The 24,809-nt window shown below is 36.5% G+C and overlaps 3 protein-coding genes across 3 annotated transcripts in view; 1 reads left to right on the top strand and 2 right to left on the bottom strand.

Moving 5' to 3' along the window:
* The window catches only part of LOC110041632 (von Willebrand factor A domain-containing protein 8-like), a 28,791-nt gene extending 18,737 nt beyond the window's left edge, over positions 1-10,054 (bottom strand). The window contains exons 1-19 of the mRNA XM_089293600.1: positions 9,694-10,054; positions 9,090-9,167; positions 8,495-8,550; positions 8,087-8,161; positions 7,542-7,756; positions 6,981-7,044; positions 6,492-6,656; positions 6,067-6,116; positions 5,551-5,659; positions 5,067-5,171; positions 4,169-4,363; positions 4,002-4,088; positions 3,432-3,509; positions 2,953-3,113; positions 2,107-2,220; positions 1,696-1,864; positions 1,234-1,311; positions 706-821; positions 306-418 (exon numbers count right to left, since the gene is read on the bottom strand). Of these exons, the coding sequence (XP_089149726.1) occupies positions 306-418; positions 706-821; positions 1,234-1,311; positions 1,696-1,864; positions 2,107-2,220; positions 2,953-3,113; positions 3,432-3,509; positions 4,002-4,088; positions 4,169-4,363; positions 5,067-5,171; positions 5,551-5,659; positions 6,067-6,116; positions 6,492-6,656; positions 6,981-7,044; positions 7,542-7,756; positions 8,087-8,161; positions 8,495-8,550; positions 9,090-9,167; positions 9,694-9,790 (2,125 nt within the window). The 5' untranslated portion in view covers positions 9,791-10,054. The remainder of the gene's footprint in view (positions 1-305; positions 419-705; positions 822-1,233; positions 1,312-1,695; positions 1,865-2,106; positions 2,221-2,952; positions 3,114-3,431; positions 3,510-4,001; positions 4,089-4,168; positions 4,364-5,066; positions 5,172-5,550; positions 5,660-6,066; positions 6,117-6,491; positions 6,657-6,980; positions 7,045-7,541; positions 7,757-8,086; positions 8,162-8,494; positions 8,551-9,089; positions 9,168-9,693) is intronic.
* A 1,596-nt stretch (positions 10,055-11,650) lies between these two features.
* Positions 11,651-20,874, top strand: LOC110041766 (beta-secretase 1-like). Its single transcript, XM_020747094.2, has 11 exons — positions 11,651-12,191; positions 14,361-14,449; positions 15,010-15,226; positions 15,489-15,620; positions 15,989-16,123; positions 16,458-16,559; positions 16,830-16,979; positions 17,193-17,274; positions 17,817-17,909; positions 18,245-18,295; positions 19,105-20,874. Exons 1-11 carry the CDS (start codon positions 11,907-11,909, stop codon positions 19,320-19,322), a joined length of 1,554 nt encoding a protein of 517 aa, XP_020602753.1. The 5' UTR covers positions 11,651-11,906; the 3' UTR covers positions 19,323-20,874.
* On the bottom strand, positions 20,646-24,781 carry LOC110041723 (phosphoglycolate phosphatase-like). The gene is made up of 9 exons (XM_020747034.2): positions 24,676-24,781; positions 24,531-24,598; positions 24,323-24,415; positions 23,835-23,975; positions 23,321-23,383; positions 22,824-22,974; positions 22,612-22,711; positions 21,632-21,673; positions 20,646-21,355 (listed from the first exon to the last, which is right to left on the bottom strand). The coding sequence occupies exons 1-9, from the start codon at positions 24,761-24,763 to the stop codon at positions 21,154-21,156; spliced, it is 948 nt and encodes a 315-aa protein (XP_020602693.2). The 5' UTR covers positions 24,764-24,781; the 3' UTR covers positions 20,646-21,153.
* Positions 24,782-24,809: the final 28 nt, after the last annotated feature.

The following is a 24,809-nucleotide window of genomic DNA, read 5'->3' as shown; positions in this document are numbered from 1 at the left end:
TTTCCCGCGCTTGGCATCCGTTCAGCGCAAGCCGCGTTTTAATGTCTGCTCTGATTGGTTCATTATACTATGAGTTTTGATTGGCTCTGAAACAGTCTGAAACATGCTGCAACAATCTATAATGGAAAAATGGAAAAAAAAAAAAAGAAAACAAAAACAATCTACAATGGCGTTTGACAGTCGCTGAAAACCCGTACTACTGGTTGCCGGCTCGTTGCCATACTATAAACTGCCTTCGAGATTTCTTATAATCTTCTCAAAAGTCTTCTCGAAAACGGTAGGAGGTCAAGACTAAATGTACTCACAGACAAAGTCAGTGGCATCTGTTGGCTCTTGTTCAGAAGGATCTTTCTGGACGTGTATTCCAGAATCATTCAGGACTTTTTCCAGCGATGAAGCAGCCAGCCTTGGTAAAAATCTGAAAAGTAGAGAAAGTTAAATTTTCATAGTATTCTTCGTCAGCACTACAAAAAGGAAATGAAAAGCACAAAAAACCCAATATGGTCACTTGGCTGTTGCGAGTTTTCCCGCGCCTTTCCTGTCTGTTTTCTTGAGCTGGCTCTTGGTTCTCTTTGATTGAGCTCTTAGACTGGTTTAAAAAAACCGCACGTAAACTACCCAACCAATCAGATGCAACACGAAACTCGTTACAACTATCGGCATAAACAAGCACCTCTACCAATCCTTACAGATTTAGAGCCGTACCTTGCTAAACAAGCCTTGTGGATTGAATGCTCGAGATCTTCAGCTGGATAATTTGCAAGGCGACGAGCAATGCGGAGAAGCTGTCTAGTGGACAATGACGATGCAATGGACGAAACCTGCGTATCATCAACGAAAACATCACAGAACAATCAGAAGTTACACAGTATAGGTCAATGTTTATCTCAAAGGGATGAATGATGAAAGAGATTTTGGAGTTATAGAAGAGCTCTATGACAGAGAGTCGCGCCAATCGAACAGCTATCGGTTTCACACTGAAGAAGGGCTGAGCCGGAAACGTATATTAGGTAGTCCTGTCTGGACTCATAACAGCGAAAGAACTCCCCTTTACATTGCGGATTCAACTTCCAACGCGGTCATTTACCGTATTCAGGAAAGATTAACTCTTCAGTCTTACTCTCAACTCGGCTTCCCCCTCAAGCTTACCTATGGTATCATATATAAACGTCTCAGGGTTTCCGTATCATCATAGTGCACCGCACCGAAAGAGTCCAGGAAACTCAAACTCACCGTTGGATCTTTTGACGATCGCAGCTTGCCCGTGAGATCAAGCAGCTTGTCCATAACATCACGTGGGGCTCCTGGTACCTAGCCAAATTAAGAAACTTAATATCAGGGTTGGCTAAGCCACAGGCTTCAAAAGCCATAGTTCGAGTTTGTCATGCACTACCCCCTCAAAGTAGACAGACGAGGGAAAGCAAGCCTTGAGACGCAAGTCGTCGTGTTTGGCCTGTTTGGTCATTGCCGAGCTAAATGAAACACCAATTACAGCACATAATATAATATTTCACACAACCTACAATGTGAAATTGTTCTCAGTTCTAAGCTTACTTATAAAGGTTTGATTTTTCTTCTTCTTAAGAAGACATAGTACAACAGATACTCTTTCTTTCTCGGTTCATTGCCACCTTTTTGTTGCTTTTTAACAGTTGTAACTTTGGATGCCAATGACAGAACCGTCTATCATCTTACCATGTCGTATATCACCTGTGCTTCTTCCTGTTTGGAGAGTGGGCTTACATGATGGAACAGAAACATGGACAAAAGTTCAGAGTTCAGCCACTGGGGTTGAGAGCTGCCAATCACAGGAGGCTCAGCCAATCCAGTGATGCGGAATGATGGGTGAATGCACAAGACTCCCCTGACAAGGAAAAACGAAGCAAGGTTAGTCTGTTCTTAGCCTGGCAGGGTATCAATGTAGTGTTGCTATTTACTGCAGTTTCTGTAGAAGGGAATATATAGGAGTATTGCTACCCCTTGGTGGGGTGTTATTCCATCACAGGGTTCCACCTGTCAAGGTTTCTGTCCAGTTGCCTAAATAATTTGCTGATGCCCATTTATAATTCAGACAGAGCGAGTGACTAGTTTAAGATTTTGCCTTACCTGGAGGCCATTTCTTCATCAGACCAGTTGTTGTCTTCTTTTATCACTTGATATCGGTCATGGTGTAACAGCCTTGTTCCATCATACAGAGATAGTTCCCTTTCACTGATAAGCCTTAGCGGGAAAAAAAGTAAGGAAAACGCTCTTTATCTATACACATCACCTTATCAAAGCTGAGCCGATTACAAAGGTGATCATTGCCTAGTTTTTCCCTATAATGTCAACACATTAGCGACGTACAGATCGAAATATGATGATCCACTTTCAATTTTCAAATCATTCTTGTTAATAGAGCCCTTGCTACTGCCAGTCACTGACCAGTAGAAAATGGAGTTATGAAAACAAGATTGGCATATCTTGGGCACACATATGCTATTTTTGACAAGTTTTTATGTATACTGAAGTTAAGACAAAGGCAATGAACTGTGTGATGCAAAGATACCTGAACTGAATGCATGAGTGGATTTAGGGGGAGACGGTGGATTGGGTGGCTAGCCACCCCCCTTTTGTAGAAGCAGAAAAAATGCATTTAAAGATTGTGAATATTATGAAATAAAGGCAAACACTCTGCAACTTCTAATTTGTGGCATAACTCAGTATTTCAGGTGTAACAGTTTTCAATTAGGTTGGATTTCCAAATTGTAACATTTTGTGGGCATGCCCCATTGATTCTGCAACCCCAAGGTACCAGCCACCCCCCTTGAAAACTCCTGGATTCGACTCTGGAATGTCTGTGCATCCCAAGAGCATAAAGAACTAATGAATTATTATTTATGGCTTAAACTCTGTACGAGATACCCTATTGCACTTCTAGACCCTTTATATGGTATGCCTCTTCCCAGATACCTTTGCAGTACAGCAAGTGTCCCAGGATTCACTCTGTGAATTCCATCCAACTCTGCAATGCTTCCCTCCAGGGCAGCCATTACCAGAGGTGAGTACCGCCAGCTTGTGTCGCCATTGGCTAAAGTGATACGTTGTTGGAGTAAATCTCTAGCAGTCATGTCCTGGATCATTGGATGAAAATAAATCAATCAATCTTAACAGTACTGGTTACATATAGGTGACTTTAAATTCAAAAAGAACTTTATGAAATATGGAATCTCGTGCTTACTGCATGGTATGTTTTCAGGGATAGGGTAATTTGGGGAATGAAGCTTAAGACTAGGCTACAGAAAACCACTTACAAAACATGAAGTAGTGAATTTAATAAGTGTTTTCAGCTTGGGAATTACAATAAAAATTAGTCCTTTCTCAAATGTGTTAATTGCCAACTGAACTATAATAAAAAGTTACACGACACATTAACTGGTCATTGTTTTTACCTGGTAAAGCACAACAGGTTCAATATTGTAGCCCAGAAAATTGGCAAACTGTTGGACAAGCACACTTTTTCCACAACCCTACAAAAGAAGTATCGTATAAAGGACAATCATTTTCAACACGATGTAAGATAACAGATATTTCATATAATTGAATTTTTATTTCAAAATACCCCATAATTGCAAGTACCGGTATATTATTTTACATTAGGCTTACCCACAAGTAGTGCTGTACAAGCTGAGCTTGTAATGAGAAATTAAAACGACTGCGATGTTCAAAACCCACGAAGGACCTTGAGGAAAGTCAAAATTTACACCTATTCACAGTTCTTTTCAAAACGTTTCCAAAATATAACAGTGAAATCACTCTACTTCCATTTGGCTTCTCCAGCTTCTTATTGATAATCAATAATAACATATTTATAATGTTATCTGCTATGTTGAAAGACATTGTATCTGTTCTCACCAAATGTTTGTATTTTATCTACTAAGAAGTCCACCACAAAATTGTTTGTTGAAGTTTGACACAGTAATAACAATAGCGAGACATTGCAAATAGGAGCAAATGCTGACCTTTGGTCCAACAACACAGAAATCATGAACGGCGTGAGACTCCAGCATGTCTGCTAATAACTTTGAATGTGATTCTGTCATGACAAACTGCCAGAAAAACAAAGCACATGTTATAAGTCATGATATTAAAATATATTAAAAAACTAAGAGAGTTCCAGAAGTTGTACCTGTAATTCATCTGGTTTGTTCTCCTTTATGCGAGTCATGTCATTGCCAGCATGAGTTTCAAACACCGTGTTCCATTTTCCTGTGACAAGCTCAACAGATGCTTTGGACACAGAAGATTCAGTGCTTATTTTATTTATTCTACCAACCGACGTAGACAAGGATTTCTTGGTTTTTCTGTCATCAAGATTGAATGTCTGCAAGGAAAAAAGTGAAAGAAAGTTAATATGTAAATTTTAGTCAGAACAGTTCACAAATGAATGAAGAAACAAGCAGTAAATGAATGATATTCACTGTAAGCTACAGAAATGAGATTAGGGGTGGCACAGTGGCCTAATGGTTAGTGCCCTTGAATCCAAATCAAGTGGTCTGGGCTCAAGCCCTGGTGGGGATCATTGTATTGTGTTCTTGGGCAAGACACTTCACTCTCTCCACCCAGGTGTATTACGAATTTAATGCTGGGGGTAACCCTGCAATGGCTAAAATCCCATCCAGGGTGGAGTAGAAATACTCCTAGTCATTTCATGCTACAGAAACTGGGATAAGCTCTGACCTGCAGACTTAACCTTTACTTTAAGTAATGAGATTAACATAAAAGATATGACAAACCATTCCACAATGACCTCTCCAGAGATCTATATTTTAGAGTTCCAGTGAGGGGTTAAATTAATTATCAAAAGAGAGGCCTCTACTTTTTTCTAGGTTAGACAAATAGAAAAAAATTAGTTGACAGTGAAGATATATGGAGCTTCACTACACTTAAATTAAGGAAAGGATGGCTCCTGGGACATAATGTCATCTGACAAATAATCACAGTTAAAAACCTCATTTAATTTATAAAATGTTAATATTGAAGTAAAATTACTCCAATTAAGGACTTGCTACAGTTTTTTTGGTTACCTTGAGTGCATCCCTGACAACCTTTTGTCCTTCGTCACCAAATATGACATCATAGGGATACAGCCTGTGAATGAGTTCTTCTAATGAGTGTTTTGGATTTATGTCCTAGAAGAGATGAAGCCAGATTTTGAAAGTGAGTCCTTACCTTGAAAAACTTTCACCTTAAGCTCGTTAGGAAAAAACTTTCATTTAACACATAATGAAATTACTACGAAAGAGTTTTCAATTATCTAGGTACGGTAGCTCCAGTTTAGAAACTAGCCTCGACTTTGTGCATATGCATAACCACCAAGTAATTCCTATGCGCTGATTTCCTAAAATATGTGTGAAAAAGTTTTTTGGGACTGACCGCAATAATATTAGGGCTATTACAATAACCAGCATACACAGTTTATACGCAAGTGCTTGAAAAGAAGATATGCATATGCCAGACCTTCAAATTCAAACTGATGAGGTGCCACAAAAGTGAACTGACATTACTTACCATAATTCGTACAATATTTACAAGATTGTGAATTGGAAAGTCTGGAAGTCCAACAGAAGCCAGCTCTGTTGATTGTAATGTGTGTGCAAATGAGGCCAATTGTGATAGCCTGGAGGAAAAAATAACGAAATACATTGAATAAAATCATTATAATCGCTGTCATATTTATGATAACTACTGTGCGTAAAACAATTTGATCCATTAGCCAGGATGCAATGGAGGTCTGTCTGTCTGTCTGTCCATCCGTCCCTCCATTTGTCCATCCATCCGTCCGTCCATCCGTCCATCTGTCTGTGTGTAGCCATTAGTTGTTATCATTTTATTTTGTGCCCCATCCTTTTGATAAGCACACTCCTAAAAACCTGATATTTTGTCCTATTTTTTGCATTTAATTTGCAGACTGTTACAACACAGCAAAAACAAATTAAATTGATATTTTATTATTACATGTAAGTAATCTTTTTTTTTTTTACTAATTTGCATGTATTTATATTTTATTATGAATTCAGTACAAACCTTTCTTGGGGTAAACTGGGGCAGGCAGATTGAAGAACAGCAAGCTGATCCTTAATAAGAACAAGAGATTCAACTTTGTCTTTCATCCATTACAGTATCCAATGGGTTGAAACAACAAGGAAGCATAAAAGCTATTTTTGTGGGTCCTAAGTGATCTACAATTTGCCATACAGTGGCAATTTGCCCTTTTATTTCCTATAGTTTGCTACAGTTTGCTGAGTTAACTTAACAAAATCATTTACCAAACAAATTGCAACAGGCACAAGCATACGGGCACCTTTAGACTTAGGAGGGTATAAGCGTTTTGCCCCAGCTTGTATACTTATGGCTAGAGGTTAGGACAACTGAGAGAGAATACAATACCATCCAGAGAGAATTCAGAATTGCTAATCCAAACATTTGTCAGTTGCAATTTAAACACGAACCTTGAATGGTAACAGATGAATGTCTCTTGCTTGGAATCTTGATCTCAGTGGGGGATCCAGAGGGTTCCCATGGTAACGAGGCACAGGCAACCCCAGTGCAATGACTCTAAAGTCCTCACTGACTCGCACAAGCTTCCATGCATCCAATTCTTGTTCAGAATGCTCCTAGAAAAGTAGTGAAGTCAATGCGTTAACAACTTGCTTCTTCACAACACCAGCACATTGTTAAGCAAACAAAAGAAATGTTTGACTTCATCTGCCACAAAATATTGACATAATCACATCAAACTAAATGTACAACTACTTTCACTGGCCATGTTGCTATACACAAATCCTTGGTTATCCTTACAATTCTGCCAGAAGAGTAAGACCATAAATGTAGCTTGAGAAGGTTAGAATCACGTTCATAGGCAAAGGTTATCAGTGCAACTACTGTTATATATCTTATTTGGTTTAACGTATAATTATGATCAATCAAACTGCAAATACTTTTAAAAGAGCATCATATCTCTTGGCAGCCATCAGAAATCGTCCATCTTCTAGCTGCATCTCCCTGTGATTAAAAATTATAAATTATTAATAACAATTCATAAACAAGTATTTACAAATTTAGTATATTTAAAGTTGAAATTGAAGTTACTGTTAGCCACAGATTGCCCATGAGTGCCAGCAGTTAAATCTACAGTAATATGGAATGATAGTTCATTAAAAATTTTTCCATGACTCTAATGGTGTCACTGGGTGAGACAAATTGTGCCTAATGGTTTACACAATGGACTTAAGAATTGCAGCCCTAGTTTGGACTATTACCAATAAAATTATCAATTTTGATTATCGACAGGACACTTTTAATCTTGTATGCTCCAACTGACAAAATGATAGATCAGCCTGAGAAATGTTTGGGTTAAAGCAATATGGATCTGGCTGCAATCAACATCAACATCAACTGGTAAAGGAAATCAATTATCATTAAATATTGTAGTCCAGAAAAGATATTTGAAAGCAAACATTTTTGAGCTCAAATAACAACAAACACAAAGATGCAATCACCTATTTTCAAGAAGGTTGTTTAACACCGGTAGTACATTACGTTCAGCTTTCTCGATTCCCTCAAGTATCAGTACTCTTCCCCTGGTTGCAGCACGTACAGCACACTGGTCGACATAATAGGCAGTCCCTGAGGAGATTTCTCTTCGCTGTTTTAGATCTGACTCAGTGGTGTCACGAGACAATGCAATGTATTCAACTTCACGCTTGGTCAACTCCTATAATTAAAAATAAATAATTTAATAAGGAATTAAAATCATTTTTAATATTATCGTTATTTACATATTTAACATATTGAGAGTTTGTTTAAAATTCAGTTGTGTGTTTACACACTCTGAAATGAACTTTCCTTCATGAATTGGAAAATGAGTATTTTTAAACTTTATTAAAAGTATTTTATCAAGTTGCAACCATTCATTCCCAAAGTGGAACACTGAAACTAAGAATGAATTAAATTTTTATTAATCGTCCAATCAAGGTACAAATGTGTACAGTATCCAGACTGTGTTATTCATTGACAAATAAAAGTACATAGTTGGAAAACAAACCAGGTATTGCATGGCAAGCAGTCTCCTTAATGGCCCTGGAGGTCCAATAAGAAAAACATCCTGACCCAGTTTATCCTGTTCATAAGCAGCAAGAAAACAAGATGGTTAAAAATACGTAAGCTTAAATGCCAGGACAGCCCTGGAGTAGAAATGTTTCAACTACTTATTTACTGCACTCCTTCTGATCTGTAAGCTCACTAGTGGAGAGGAAAATGATTTTTATGAAGGAGTAAAAAGTGTACAGAGCTCACATTAATGCAAAAAAAAACAAAAAAAAAATAGATATAAGTTTCTCTACCACTAGATCAACAGAAATCTCTAATAACAAATTTTCCATATTTTTAACTTTTGGGCTGTTAACTATTAAACAAGGAACAAGCTGTATCAATCATGAGTTCTTTCAGAGACCTTTTGCATGACCCATCGCAGATTCTTGAGCACTGATTGAGGAAGTTCTCCATTGACTGCAGAAGAAAAATCAGAAACTAACACAAAATATACAAAGTCACATTGATAACACCATAAAAAAATACATATTTTTTTCAATATAAACCTTTTACTAACTGAGCATAAGCGCCATACTGGGGAATATTGGCCTAAGGTTGTGGCAATACAGAACAACTGCAACAAGGTCCTTACAATAATGGCAGAGGGTCAATATTTCCCAGCAGAGCTCGAGCAAGCTAGGCTAGTTAATAGTTTATTATATGGCACAAAACAAAAAATACACAGCTGATTATCCTCTCCCTTGACTCTGTCTGTATCACAAAATCCCACCCAAGAAAGAACCAACCAGAACACTTCAAGAAACTACCTTGCCATATAATAATAACATTTTCAATCTTTACCTTCAGTTAATAAGTGATAAATTAAATAAATTTACAACTGAGGTTCACGGACAAATTTCCTTCGATTTGTTAATTAAAATGCAAAACATTACAAATAATTCTGACTAGTAATATTAATAGTTTATTTGGTTATCTTGACTGTCTACTTTACTCACCATACTTTACTGGAACTAACTCTGGAGAAGAGGGTGTCTTCAGTTTGATACTCACATCTCCAATACTAACAGCACCATCTGTTTTAAGACCCATTGGTAACATAACATCACATTAATAAATGACCAGACATTCCATTAATATTATGAGATCTATACAAGTCAAGCCTTTCACCAGTTTGAACACAGTTTGGAAGTTTTCCACAAAGCTATCGGGCTGTTCGCATCCAACTCATAATTTTCCATTTTTCCACACACACAAAAAAGGTATCCATGTGCATGATTTCTCTTCAAACCACTGAATAAAGTGTATTTAAATATCATAACTTTTTTAGCCTCTGTTCATAGTCCTAAATAAGTCCCCACCGGTGGGGCGGGGGGGGGGGGGGAGGTGGGAAGGGGGAAGTACTCACATATATAAGCTATATCTAAAGGTATGTGTGGCTGTGAAGGGTATGGCTCTCAGGCAGTATATTATGCGATAGGATATAGAAATTAGACACTTTTGGTCTAGAATAGGGCATTATTAACCGGGAACGTGGCCACTGTACAAATAAATAATCTTTACCCGGTGTTCTATAATAGTTCTATACTATGCTATTCATACCTGAACACAGCTGTCTTAGAGGAACTCTGAACGAGTTAGCCAAGGCATGAAGACGCTTTGTGGCTTTACCATTCGACATCAACAAAAATCTAAGCATCTGGAGGCAAAATATCTCTAAACTGCATGGATCTGATCACTAACACAGCTGAAATCACGCATGCACAAATGACGTAACACGTGTCTAGATAGCATCGGAAAAGCGCTTTCAAGAGCTGCTAGATTGGGAAATTATGGCAAAAAATCGAAACTTAACAACTGCAAGTACACATTTCGCTTCATAATCCGTCATGATCAGTGATTTTAAGGCATCTATATTCGCAATTGATCACGATGTTCTGCCCGCCATATTGGATTCCGAGTGTTCAACCTCGACTAGGAGTCTGGGGACTATAATGATCCATATTTTATATTTTCTTTTTCCAGTATTTTAGTTTCCTCTCCTTTACTTCCTTTCATTTGACTCCCATGGGTTTACATCAAATTTTCAAGATTGATAAAGAACATAATTATCTGGGTGATAAGCTAATAGAATTTTCAGTTTGTGAAATGTTTTCCCTGCATATTAGTACATTTTTTCCCATTTCTAAGGGAAAAACTCAAAATACTGTTTTCAGAGGTATCAGGTATGTCACTTGGACATGACAACTTACTTATATGGACAGGATGAACTTATTTCACGCTTCTCGAACCATGCGTTTGTAAGTTATCGTTGTTATAACGAACACATTTCTTTTTTTTTCTTTTCGGTCCCGCAGAATTGTCCTAAAAATATATATTTATATTTTTTGTTGCGGTACATTACTTGCAAAAAATTTCGGACGTTTTCTTTTATTCGGACAAATTTCTGGAAAACATCAAAAGATGATAGTTTTGTTGCACCCTCAAGGTTTTACGAACACAGTGACGAGGAAATAACACAAATAGTATCAAGCTGTTATATGTCAAGTAGTGTCTCAACTAAAATTCGCTCCATAAAGCCCGGCATAAAGGAAACTAAGAGCTTTGGAGCTACCGTACTGCAAAATTTTATACTGTACTGTAAATATTTCGGACGCTTAAAAATTTCGGACGGTTCTATTTTCCGACCCTTTTTTTTTTTTTTTTTGCTTTCATTCAGTCTGTATAGGCTCAATTGCCAGCCGTGTGTCTCTATTGCTTTTATATAAAAAGAAACCTATGGATGAAATGGATTTATTCAATCTCGTGGGAACTGAAAACACATGGCCAATATTTCAACATTTCAAGAAGTGGTACTTGTCTAGTCTTGAGTTACAAAATGAGCGCAGGTGGAAATATCGAACATTGGCTAAGTAATAAAATCTTTGCATTTCAAGTTGTTTATCAAGTGGATCTTCTAAAAATCGTTAATCGTAAATAATCTTTATTACCAGCTATTGCTTTTCAGTCTGTCCACAGACCTCTATATTGCCTTTTGTTCGTCGAGATCGCAAGCTCAGCAAAATACATGTATTAACCCAGCGCGTGCGATAAGAACGAGCCAAAACACATATTTGTAGCCGGGAGTCATCTTTCAGGTTTTTGTCTAAGGAAGATACAAAATTAGATCAAAACACCTCGGAAGGAAGGCTCAAGCAAACAGAAAAAAAAACTGGAAAAAAATGTTTGCCGGAGCTTGAGGCGTGGCTGAAAAATTAAGTTATTTTATTTATTGTTCTGATTTTTGTTTTTGGTGTTATTAGTAAGTTTAATATTTGTTTTATACTGCAATGACAGCCCAACTGGACTCGAACGAATTGCTTTTATGTGTATTCGATGAGGCCAATATTGAACGATGAAAATAGTATAGATCATAGTAAAAGTACCCTATGTAGGTACGTGACTAGAAACTGTAGGCGGCGAGTTTCCGCTCGACCACTATCAGCAATAGGCGGTTTCCTTTTCAGATTAAAAACAAAATGAGAGAAAACAACTGTTGTGAGCAAATATCACTTAGTTAAATTAACTTGAAAGAAAAGGCGTCCTTGAGCGTCTTGTAGAGAAATGATGTTCACTCACTGGTAATGTTCATACTCTATATTTGGCCGTGATGGTTCGAACCGGAAGTGGACATGTAAGTGTGGCAGTCCATGGAAACCGCGCCTTAGCGAAAAAACTTCAAGATGGCGTGAGGAGAGCAGTTATTGCGGAAGAGCGATGGTAGCGTTTCAGTGACACCTAGGACCTTTCCATGAGGGTTTTTCGCAAGATATTTAATGCTAAGCATTTCCGTGCGGGAGCAGATCAAAGTGAACCCCGGTAGGGTTCACGGAATGCGCAAAATGTTCTCGCCATCATGCGTTCTCGCCGTCCTGCTCATTTTGAGCTCCTTCGAGGCGAGCTGGCAAGGAAAACATGGAAAGAAAGGAAGCTATAGCGTCCCTCTTTTGCGGACGAAAAGAGATTTACGAGATAGCCGTGGAAATCCAACTGAAAATCTCAAAGGCCGTCCTGGTCAAGGTTATTACATTTCGACTGATCTTGGAACCCCCGCTCAGAGAGTGAGTAGCGAAGATTTATTGTGTGCAACGTTTATGGTAATATCCTTCGCCCACAAACATCCTCTCTCCTTTACACTCTACCTTTTCCATTCGTCATGTCTTAAGCGCCTAGCTTTTCTTGCTTTATTTACACCTCTTGCAAAGATTGTTAAATATCAATTCTGCGTTTTATACCGAACTAATTGCGAATCTTAAAGTCATCGACTTCATATATGACATCGATAGCCTTTTCGAATACGACCATTCTGGTGTATTATCAAATTAAGACAGAAAACTGAGCTTATAACTTATATTGAAACAGATTTTATAATTTCAAACTGCAATGTACTGTTTCTTTCTTTATACCTTAGAGTTCGACACGTACGCGAAAGCTTATTGTCGTTTTTCGCGGAAACGGCAATTGTGTCGAACATGAATAAAATCAAGAGAGAGACAACGAAAAATGATCTGTAGACCTTTTGTTCTTCATTCTCAAATAACCCGTGTGAAAAGGGGAATTTCCGTTGAACGCAGTGGGGTTAGCGCTTTGAATTGGGTAAGCGGAATCGTGGCGAAATTACTTTCGAACGACTGTTGACTTTTGTGTTTACTCAATTAAGCACTTCTTGAGGTCGCAGCTGTTTCGTATGTTCGCTTTATGTAGTAGATTGATTGTCGCTGAAAGCGACTCCGTGTTTTAGCTTGATTGATGTATTAAAAGATAGGGAAAAAGGGAAATGTGTGCATATCCGCGACACTCGTGGTTTATTTCACCGGATAACTTGTGCTTATCGGTACAAAGTATAGAATTGCGGTTTTAATTTTCAGCACAATTTATCATACGTATTTTGTTACAAACGTTTGCCGATCAGCCTATTCGCGTGTTCGAATGTAAACCATTAAAAAGCCAGGCTGATAGTAACAGACTATGAAAAGAGTAAACATCTCTACCATCACAAATTGTTACATTTAACGTTAATCATATGTATGAAGAAAGTGATTCTAATCAGTTAGAAGCGTTTCTTCAAGAATAATAATCATTGTCTTTTGGGCTACTTCCATTACAGAAATACTTTATACTGAAAACATGTTACTGATAAATGATATTTATTTCACCCCAGGGGCTCCCTAAAATTAATTTCTACAACTTTGATCCTTATCATGCAGTCAGAGACTTGGCTGATTTTGTTTCTCTTTTTCAAAGTGTGTTCCAAAGTAAACTATATGTAGTGTATTCTGTTTCAATTACAAATGAGAGAAAACAAAAAAGCAAACAAAAATTTGTCTTAATATCCGACTTAGTGTTGCCGCAATAAAAGATGAGGACAATTCTTATTAATAATTCAATTTTTATGATCTTTGATATCAGTGTTACTTTGATTTTTTTTTTATCTTACTTATGTTGGCCTGTGAAATAGCATGCCGTCAATTTTTTACATCCAAACACCTATAAAAAATGGCTGAACATTTTTGGCATCATAAATGTTGTGGTTCAGTTTCACCCATGGTACAACTTGGTATTTTTCTTTGTTCTGTTGTCTGGTAATATTATAATGTATGTGAATCAAAGGAAGATACCAAATTATACCAAGAGTAAAATCAAACCACAATATTCAATTTGTATCCATCACAAGGTTAATTCAACTTCCTCTGGTTGTTATAAAGGTGGATAACACTATCCATCAGATAAATTATTACTTAATAATTATATTACTTATATAATTATCCTTGCATTTTAATTGATTCTTACTTATGATCTATTAAAGGACAGATGCATATCTTACTTCATGAGCGATTATAGATTTTGTTTCGTTATTATTAATATGAAACAAGTAGATTCCATGCTGCCATGCATCTGTTCAGTAATAGATCACAGAGAACACCAAAATGTGGTAAAAATATCAGTGACCCACTCACCTAACAGGCTCATATGCCACATTTTGACGTCATCTGTGATCTATTACTGAACAGACACATGGCAACATGGAATCTATTTGTTCAATATACAGTGGCTAAAAGTTATCTTAATCAATGATACTGTCTGCAGGCTTTTGATTTAATGGGTAACATTATCTATCCTCTGAATAGCCAAACCTTAAGGACTAAACACTTGAATGTGCTGTCTTAGATCTTCATCACAGGTTATGGAATGATAGTTGTGCAATTTTCCGTTACTTCTTATCTCTACAGATAAATGTTCTTGTTGATACTGGAAGTAGTAATTTTGCAGTTGCAGCCTCACCACATCCCTATCTTCCTTTCTACTATCACACAGACAAGTGAGTAGCAATATATTATTAAAACTAGTGTAGAATGGGAGGAGAGGAAACTATATCAAAGCAAGAACTGTTTGTACAGTATTGTGTATTGACAATCAAAATACCAAAATCATAGCACCCTAAACATTCACCAGAATGGACCCAACTGTCAAGATTTTTTCTAACAATAACTTGAACATTATCGACTTGTTATTATGCATGATTAAATTTCACTTTTCTCCCAAAAAAGCATTCTAAGGCAGTTTTGGGTGCTCTCCGTAATAAATAAAAGTTGAATAATGACCGAACATACATGTATAGGACAGAAAATATTTTTCATTTCCTGTAGTTTTACTGAATTAGAACTAAATGAAAAGCCATTGATACAAGAATAGTTGCCAACCAAATCATGTCAATGTGACTTTTTTAGTTTGTACCTGAGCAATCTAAAAGATAATATTTTGGTTCCTTTTGAACCTCAAGGCTTAATTAAGTTGATGAAAAGTCCACCTCCAGCTCAAGAGTGGTTTTTAATGCACTTGACAACAGATTTAATTTTTTTTCAATTATGTTTTGACAAGGTCGACTTCATATCAAGATCTGAACAGACCTGTGGCTGTGCCCTACACTCAGGGGAACTGGGAGGGAAAGTTAGGATCTGATGTTCTACGTTTTGTTGAGGGGCCAAATGCCACTGTGCGTGTCAATGTGGCAGCCATTCTGTCTTCTGAGAATTTCTACATCAATGGATCAATGTGGGAAGGTATCCTTGGGCTTGGATATGCGAGATTATCTAAGGTAAGTTATCTCCATGTCTGTATACCTATATATCTAAGGAGAAGAGGGGCTGAAAGAGCTTTGTGAGTTGTTTTTTGAGGGGATGTACATGTTGAAGATATCATTTCCATTGACAACGGTGTACATGTATAATCAGTTACTGCTTCATTCACAGCTCCCCAGCCTTTATATCTTCTTTACAAAAATCCTATGTCAGCAAACCCTCACAGTGCAGACTGAGATAAACAAATGAAGACATTTTTCTTTCTTTTTTTTTTCCTAGCCTGATTCAAGTGTGCTTCCAGTCTTTGATCAATTTGTCAATGACGGAGTTGTAAAGGATTCTTTTTCCATGCAGTTGTGTGGCAGTAGTGAGATTGATTTTTCTTCTGAACCAACTGTAGCTGGAACTATGGTAAGTTTTAGTAGTATAGCTATTACTCTTCATAGCAATAACTACAAATGTTGGTTTCCTACTTAGCTATTTGGGAAAATATTCATAGCTTGTCTATGACTAAGCTATTTTACACATCAGATTTCTAAAAGTCCAAAATGAAAATAGAAAGTAATAAAATATTGGTAAAACAGCTGGGCAAAGTTGTGTTCATGGCCAGTCAATTTGGCCGGTGCCTGGCCCTCAGTGAAACGCAGACAGACATATGAAATCTCTCTACTCTCAATCTTCCATTGGAGAACAACCTAGGGTGTCTGTTTATGGGAAGTAACTGAAAGTTGTTGTTACCTAATAACTTAAGATTTTTATTTATTATTTGTTGCTTATAGGTTTTTGGTGAAGTTGATAATGACTTATATGAAGGTGATCTTCTATACACTCCAGTAGTAAAGAAGTGGTACTATGAAGTCGTCATAACTGATATTGCAGTTGGTGGAGAAAGTTTAGCTTTAGATTGTAAAAAGGTAAACAAAAAAGAACTTTTTTGTGACAATCGTTTTGGTGATATTTTTTGAAGTGAACTGCAGCGAGATACATATAGGTTCCTCAGATGGAAGTTATAATAAGCATTTCAAATTTGTTTGGTTGACTTCATGATTATCACTGAACTTTGCAGCCAATACCTATTGGGTCTTGATCAAAAAAAACTTGTAAGAAATATTTTCAGAAACAACATCACACTTGTGATTTTGCTGAACAAGTGTGGATATTTTCAATTGACAGTTTCCAAACATTGTGTTGCCAAGTTTTGGCTCTTTCATGTAAACAAAGGTTTTTACTTAACTATTTTTCCTGCAGTACAATTATGACAAGACGATAGTGGACAGTGGTACAACAAACTTAAGAGTTTCAGAAGAAGTATTTGATGCCATTCTTGATAGACTCAAGAAATTTGACAAGGTGAGTTAATTTAGTTACATGTACGTCTCTCCTGGCAGGGAGTATGGCTAGATAACAAGGTTTCCAGACTGTAATGATCAATCCTTTAGGGTGACCTTCAGGAATTGTAGGAACACGTTTTGTTTCACGTTTTAATAATTATTGACAACTCTTTGTCTTACACTAGTGGAGAGAAACATAATATTTTTTATTAGATTATTATTAACAGCTAATCCCTTTTCTGGCATTGGCATTAACCAGAGTTCTAATTTTGCCTTTGACCACTTGTAGCTGGGTGTACCAGATGAGTTTTGGATTGGCCGACAAATGATGTGTTGGAACTACGACAAGACCCCATGGGAAGAATTCCCAGATATGTCCATTTCACTTCTTTCCTCCATTAGCAATTCCAAGGAGTTCAGGCTTAAGATACCGCCGCAGGTGGGTAGTTTGATTATTGATTAGTTTTCTGCATGCATTGCATGCCTATATAATGGTAGCTAAGTTATTAATGATGGAAGTCAGTGGTGGATCCAGAACCCTCCATAAGGAGTGGCAGCCTAAAGGGGGGAGGGGTGCTCAGGTCTCCCATGTTCCCCCCTAAGATCTATGACTTGATATGTTCCTAACTGTCATTACTGTTGCTCTTTGTAGCTTTACTTGAGAGAAACAATTGAACGTGGACCTCTTCCTGGACAGCACTGTTATAAGTTTGCAATCACTAAAGCTGACAAAGGTATTTATGACTTATTGCAAGGTTTCATTCCACAAGTATCAGACAGCGGTAGCTAATACTAACGGAACAAAAGTACTAAATAAATTTGCAACAGCATTGTACCTGTAAGTTCATGATGGGCAAGGAAAATCGATCTATTGTTATTCAGGGAAGTACCCTGCTAGCAGAGTTGCTTTGATCTTTCCTGGATAAGTCAGAAAAGAGGAAGGCCTCCATCTTTCCAGACTAATCTAGCAAAGATAGAAGTGACTGTACTAGCAAGGTAGAAGGCGAGAAAAAGGAACAATAGAAAAGCAGTTGTAATAGATCTTGAGAGTGGTGATATAGAATAGACCAATTTCAATAAATTAATAGCTACAGCTAAACTTACTATTAATAACAGCCGTTTCAGTTCAGTTGTTTTAGTAAAGGTTCTGTTATTTGAATTTGCTGAGGTCTATTGTTTTAGACTGAATTTTAATATATCGAAATTGGTGTACTGGTAACTAACATTTTTTAATTTGAATTCTCAGAACTGAAGTTATTTGCTATCTTTATTTCAGGCACAGTTATAGGAGCAGTGATTATGGAAGGCTTTTATGTGGTTTTTGACAGAGAAAATGTGCAAGTGGGCTTTGCTGCAACAACCTGTGGAGGTAAGTATTTATCTGGCTAAACTTACTATTGATAACAGTTGTTTCATTTCACTTTTTTTAGTAAAGGTTCTGTTATTGAATTTTTATAGCCTAGTTTTTAAATTTTGTAGTCTAGTTTTTCAATTTTAAATTTTATAGTCTAGTTTTTGTACTTTTATTGAATAGATAACATATTCGAATTTTACATTTTAATTTTAGCATACACGTTCACATTTAAACGAGCCCCAGGCTCACTGGTGAAATGTGTCGAAATAAAGTACTTACTTACAATTTACTTGCTTTTACTAATGGTCTAGATTCTGATAGAAATTAATCTTTATTTTTTTCCCTAACAGCTGAAGGTCGTCTCAACCCCAGTTCTGAAGTATCTGGGCCATTCAGTAGAGGTATGTTTGAGGTTTAGTATTGAATTAGCTTTAGGTTTGGAAGTTATCCACTCAAACAAATGAACATCCTGGCCATTGAATATGTTAATTAGGTTATTGTAATTCAGTTATATTACACAGTTGAACCCCTATTAAAAGGCCACCCTTGGAGAAATGGATAGAAGCCACTTAAAGGGGCCTGGCTGCTTTGTAGAGGTAAAAACAATAGTCAAGAAAAGTCCTCATTAGGGCTTGATTACTGGCCGTCTAATAGGGGTGGCCATTTAACAGGTGGCTGCTTAATAGCGGTTGGACTGTATTACAGCTGCAACTGTATCTTAGGGAATACTATGTACTCATTGTGGGAAAACTGAAATAAATGGTTCTTGTTGTTGTATATCCCATGTGTGTGCACCTCTTACCCTGGGAGCATTAGAATCCCTTTGGGTAAGAAATAGGTAATGTGTGCATTTCTGAGAGACGAATTGGATGGGAGAAGTAGAAAAGAAGATTCTCTCATCCTCAGAGCTCATTAGAACCAAAATCCTTTAAAGCCTTTTGCGAATGATTCCTGGCAAGTGACAGTTTGCTGACTTCAGAAATTACTATCTGAAGCTGCAAACAAAAGTATTGCAATTTTAATTGCAAAATAACCATTGAATATATCTTTTAGTGGGATTTATATTATTTAGAAAGCTGGAGTAAAGGCAATATCAATCATAGAATTTGAAGACCAAGACTATGAATGAAAGAATACTGCCTGACTACAATCCATAAATTCTATTTACTATTATTCTATTATTTTGTTGATTTCTTTGTTCTTCTCTCAGATGCAGTTGACTGTGAATATATAGAAACAGAAAGCTCAGATACTGCCCTTCTCACAGTTGCGTACGTCATGGCCGGTGTGTGTGGCCTCTGTCTTTTGCCGATTTTTGTTCTCTTGGGACAAGCAAGTTGTAAGAAGCGTAGACAACAGCATCAACCACTCGCCAGATCCGAAACAGAAGTTGCAACAGATAGCACACGCCTTAGAAATGACTTCTAATACATGTAAATATTTGTATAAAACAGTACCGTTTATTTTGTTAAACAGCCAAGAAGAGGCTCAGAATAGTAATGGGTTGGCAATCTAAATTTGGTAAAAAAAATAATTAAGGGTGTTTTATAAATTACCAGGTATATTAATTGGCTATAAATAAGTAGTAGATTAAAATAAAATCTTAAATAACTGCATTTTTTCTTTTATTTAAACAAGGGAAAATATACAAGAACCTAAACCAGTGTTAGAAAAATTCTATTACATTGTTTCCACTATTTTATAAATGGGATAGTATAAAATTTATATGATAGAAAGAAAATTAGAACAAAGTTAAACAGTTATTAGGCAGTCGTTAGTTTTTAGGACATCTGTCCTCATAATCAACATGTATGATGATAACATAAGATTGTGTAGAATACTTCTCTAATAATTATTACACGAAACAAAATGATTTAGTGACAGAATCATTACAAAATAGGGCAGATAGGGTATCTAAGTAGGAAACATGGTGTTTAAACAATAATCAGTGGAAAAGACAGACTCTCATTAGTGGAAGTTCTTTGAATTGTTTTCATTTAAGAGTTGACTCCTCACTGATTCCCATATTATTTAATGGTTCTATTTAATGTGTAGTTCCAGAATCCCTACCTCCCCCATGGAAGGGATTTTTTTTCTAAGACCCTCCCCCTTGAATCCCTCTGGAAATTCTAATTGAGCTTCATACATTTCTTTATATGTTTTGGTGTTACAGAACCCCCAGGCCCAGGAAATTTCGATCCCTTCTGTGGGGGGAGTATGGATATTTTCTGGAACTGTACAATGGCTCTTTTAAAAGAGCAACCAATACTAGGCCATTGCATTTTTTTTTTTTTTTTTGATTCAGTCGACTGAGGTTAAGCTTACGCTAAGAGTCAACCCTTCCAGTTAGCAAATCTAATTTGAGGAGAACATAAACATGCATCAAGAGGGGAAAATCGCATCATTGTACATACACAAACTGTTGTGGTTTCACCTATGAGCGTGTTGCTGTTCTAAGACTCCTGGTGCAAGATCACATTAGACCTAGTGAATAAATATTTTTGTAAAGCACTGTTTTTGTACCTGCATTAGCACATCTCAGTTTAAGCACAATGTTTAGCTAAATGACTGTACAAATATTGTGCCTTTTGCATACATGTAAATGTATTGATTTGTTAGCGAAATGCTACTTGCAAGTTTTACTTTAGTTTGGTAGAGAAAAACATGGGGTTCAGGGTTAATGCTTATAGATGAGATAGAGTATTACATTCTTTCAATTATTGCTGCTATTTAGTGGTCTCAATAACACTGTTAACAGGGAGCAAAACCATTTTTTATTATTATTTCAATTGTCATTTTTGTAAAATATTATACATTTTGTACTAAAAAAAACACTCTATAACTTTTTCTTGACATGGACGATATGTGTGACAGAACATAAAAAGGTTTCTTGTTTGTTTTTATTATAAATACATGGCTCATATTCAGTTGCTTAGTGCACTGAATTCCAGAGTAAGAATAAAAATACAGATTGATTTTACTTAACTTAACTTACTTAACTTCCCGGACAATGTGCATTGTACACACTGAATGACTGGTGTCCAAACAAGATATTTCCCAGTTGATAATGATATAATTAAATAGTGTTCTAAAAAGAATAAGTTATTCTAATATTATAAGAACACTCAACAGCAAAGACTGCCATTAATGAAAACGTAGAACAATTTTGTTATGATTATGAATCCTTCACCTCTAATCTGAAATTACAGCCTGCCTTCCTGGCCCACTTATAAATTGTACTTTCATGGAATAACTACAGTCAACTAGATGCTTTGCTAACAGCTTTTAATGGTAGTCTTAGGGCCTCTATACCAGGGATGTAAAAATCTGGAATGGAACGTTTGTGATCAGGACTGTTTGATGTCTTAATGCTTTTAACATCAGCAAGGGATGAGATTCCTGTCAGCACTAAGATGGTCTTCAATTCACAGTTGTTGCCAAACAAGATGTCAGTGTTCAATCTAAAAGGACAAACATAGTAAATCATGGTTCCTCTTCTCTTAGTCAATTCTTCCCTGCTTAAGATTCAATGCTGTAAAGTCTGTGCTAATGACAAAGCGCTACTGAAATCCGTGAAATATCTATACAGATCACTCATAAATCAGTATGGGCATTTTGTAATTGAACCAAATGCAGATCAAGCAAGTTTTCATTTGAATGCTTGCACTGTCACCAGGATTCACTTTGAGGCAAGAGGTAAATCCAAAATGGTCTACCATAAAGTCAGTACTTCTTACCTATCTCCTATCATACACGTCGTTTTTGGGTCAATGGTATGACTAATGAAAGGAAAAAAATGTCATTGCAACAAATGTTATTTTCTGTTAAAAACAACTGCTTACAAGAGATATTTCTTGACAATCACTGGACAAATAAACTGAAATCTACACAATACATAGAGGATATTACATGGCCGCACGGAGATACAAAATTCCTCTTTGAGTGTTGAAGAATATTTCACAAGTGAGTGCAGTGAAGGAATGAAATATTTTTCAACACAAGAAAAGAAATTTCGTATCTCTAAGTGGCCATGTAATGTTCTATTAAATTCTATTATATAAACACTAATGAAATCCCAAACCATTTCACGTTTGCATAGCAATGGTGGTCTTTTCACATGTGAAGATAACATGTTATTTCCATGTGTGAAGATATCATGTTTTTGCACAAAAGCTCAACTGGTATTTCATTGGCTTTTATATAATAAATGTGCAAATTGTATTAATCAATAAAGCAATAGCAGTACTTCTTCAGAGTGGGGTGAAGTGAGTGGGTAAAAGGTCTGTTCACATTTTTAAATTAAAATTGTCCACTGAAATGCCAAGATATACACTGTAAGGCAAATGAGCTTTTAGGCACACTTCTCTATTCTAGTGAAACAAAGCATGTTAACTTAAGACAAACATGTCAACAGATAGTTATCCTATGTTTCCTTGATATGGTTGGTTTCTGTGACTATCAGTAACTACATGATAATAATAAAATGGCTGTAAATAATTTTACACTTATGAATATGGAAGGGTCTGTTTTGATGTTTTGACATTCAAGGAATTTTATTCTGATTAGTTATAATTTTGCCACATTTGGCATTACATTCCAGGACATACCAGCCATATCATATGAAAAGAGACTGAAAGCAGAAGGCTAAGTGTAATACATTGCACACATTGCAGCCCTACAACTGTGACCAGTTAAGTTGTACTTGACTACTACTTACCGTGAATTTATACATTCAAACATAACTCTCTCTGGTTTTCCTATGACTAGTGCTTTCCTCCTAGCTGCTGTTTCCACAGAAATCACAAAGCAGCCTGTCCCTACATAAATTTGAAATATTTGACAGAATTAGACATTGATTAAAAAATGAAACAGACTACTTGTCGAATCAATTTTAAAAAAAAATTGTTCAAAGATCAATTAAAGAATCACCTGGAACAACAACATCACCATTGCTAAATGGGAATCTGTCATCACAATTTGTTGCAATAAAAAGGCAGGACTCTTTTGCAAGGTAACTAGCTGCTCTGATGAGTTTATGGTAACTGAAGTACTCATCAAATCCACAAACTACAGCTCCAACCTTCAATATGAAAACAGAGAATAACATAGAAAGTCCACAGGAAAATGTATTGCTTTTATTGATAAGTTTTGATCTTATTCACAAAATAACGTAACATTAAAGGAGCTGCATTACGGTTTGCCCATCTTGAAAAGTTTAGCCTACAGTTTTCAAGTTTTTCGTCTCCTTGTCAATCTTCTTGTCATCCTTAAACATCATTGTTCCTTTATCGCTTATTGTTATTGCTTTGGTGTTTTTCTGTTTTCATTTATAAGCTATTATTTTCAGGTTTCCTTCAATTTATAGGTAATATTTTATGTGGCCAAAATAACTCAAAATGCCGTGACTGAGCCCCTTTAATCTTCACCTCAGGGTCCAGAGTGAATGATGTCCATTCCTGCATATTGTAGCCACCAGATGAATGATCAGGCTGAAAATGAGTTAGAATAATATTATCAGTCAGTAGTTTATTAATTTTTTTATCAAGTAAAACTAATCACCACAAAGTCACAATGTGCACATAAAAAAGGTAAAGTCCGCATACATGCCAAGCGAAGCTTATCCCGGTTTCTGTAGCATGAAGTGACAAGGAATGTTTAGAACTACTCCCTGTGGATGATATGCTGGTCCATCACAGGGTTACCGGACCCCCAGCATTAATTCACCGATACCCATTAATATCCCTTGGTGGAGAGAGGCACTGTGAGAGTACAGTGTCTTTCCCAACGACACAGTAAAATATTCCCAACCAGGACTCAAACCCAGATCATTCAATCCAGAGGCGAGTGCACTACCATGAGGCCACTGCATCTCCCTTAATGTGATTAACTTACTTCAGAATTTGATGTCAAATCTTAATCAAGAAATAATATCCAACCTACACCAGAACCAGTATGAGGAATATTCAAAGCATCCAGTTCTTCTACCATCCCTGTTGTACCGATCGTGAAAACTTTTTTGTCAAATTTGATGATCTCTTTTAAGTAATATGCCACAGCATATGATGTACAGTAGATTTCTTCCTGTGAAAGAAATTAAATGTAAAATGTAGAATAAAAATTGTGTTACTTGGTCTCAATTCTCCCCACCATAAAATTATTATAATACTATGTGATATTTTTTAACAACAACAAAAGGATGACTGGCTCAAAGTTTTTCCTGCAAATAAAAGATAATACCTAAGTACACCTTGAAACAGAGGTTTGATCTGAAACTGCCTACTGACTTGTGAAAATAGCTCTTATTTAGCATTATAGGCATGCAGTGCGTGCAGAGAGTTGTGCTGCTACAGCACTTGTTTCCATTGCTTATATATGCTATGAGGAAATAAATGTTATTCCTACAGTAGAACACTGAACACAGGACATACCTCACAAGCTTCAATACCAAACTTCTCAAATTTCTTAAGATAAGCTGCTCTTGACTTGGAGCTGTTGTTGGTTACAAAGAAAATCCTTTTATTCTGAAGAGGAAAATTAAAACTTAGCTAGCGCACAATTTAGTTAATTTAGTCGGTGCGATGTCTTAATGATTTTACCAACTCAATTCATTGTTTGGCAATGCAAGACGTTTCTTACCAATTTTCGAAGTTCTTGCAAAACTTCCACCGCCCCTTCCAGAGGTCCGCCTTCATTCCAAAGCACCCCTGTAATTTTGGAATTTCCCACATTACCTCCTTAAAATTGTACCAAAAACGACCTTTTAACTTATTCCTTTACTTACCATCGCAATCAAAGACAAAAGTATCCATCGAGGCTATGAAATCGCTTGCTTCTTTGCCATCGAGAAGTCTGCATGTTTTGTCCGCCATTTTGTTTGTGACAAAATTACCGCTGTAAGCTCGCGGACTCATATAT

Source organism: Orbicella faveolata, unplaced genomic scaffold, assembly GCF_042242905.1.
Source record: "Orbicella faveolata isolate gen_17 unplaced genomic scaffold, um_ofav_v1 contig_25, whole genome shotgun sequence".
Classification (NCBI taxonomy): Eukaryota; Metazoa; Cnidaria; class Anthozoa; order Scleractinia; family Merulinidae; genus Orbicella; species Orbicella faveolata.
This window is presented reverse-complemented; position numbering and strand designations above follow the sequence as displayed.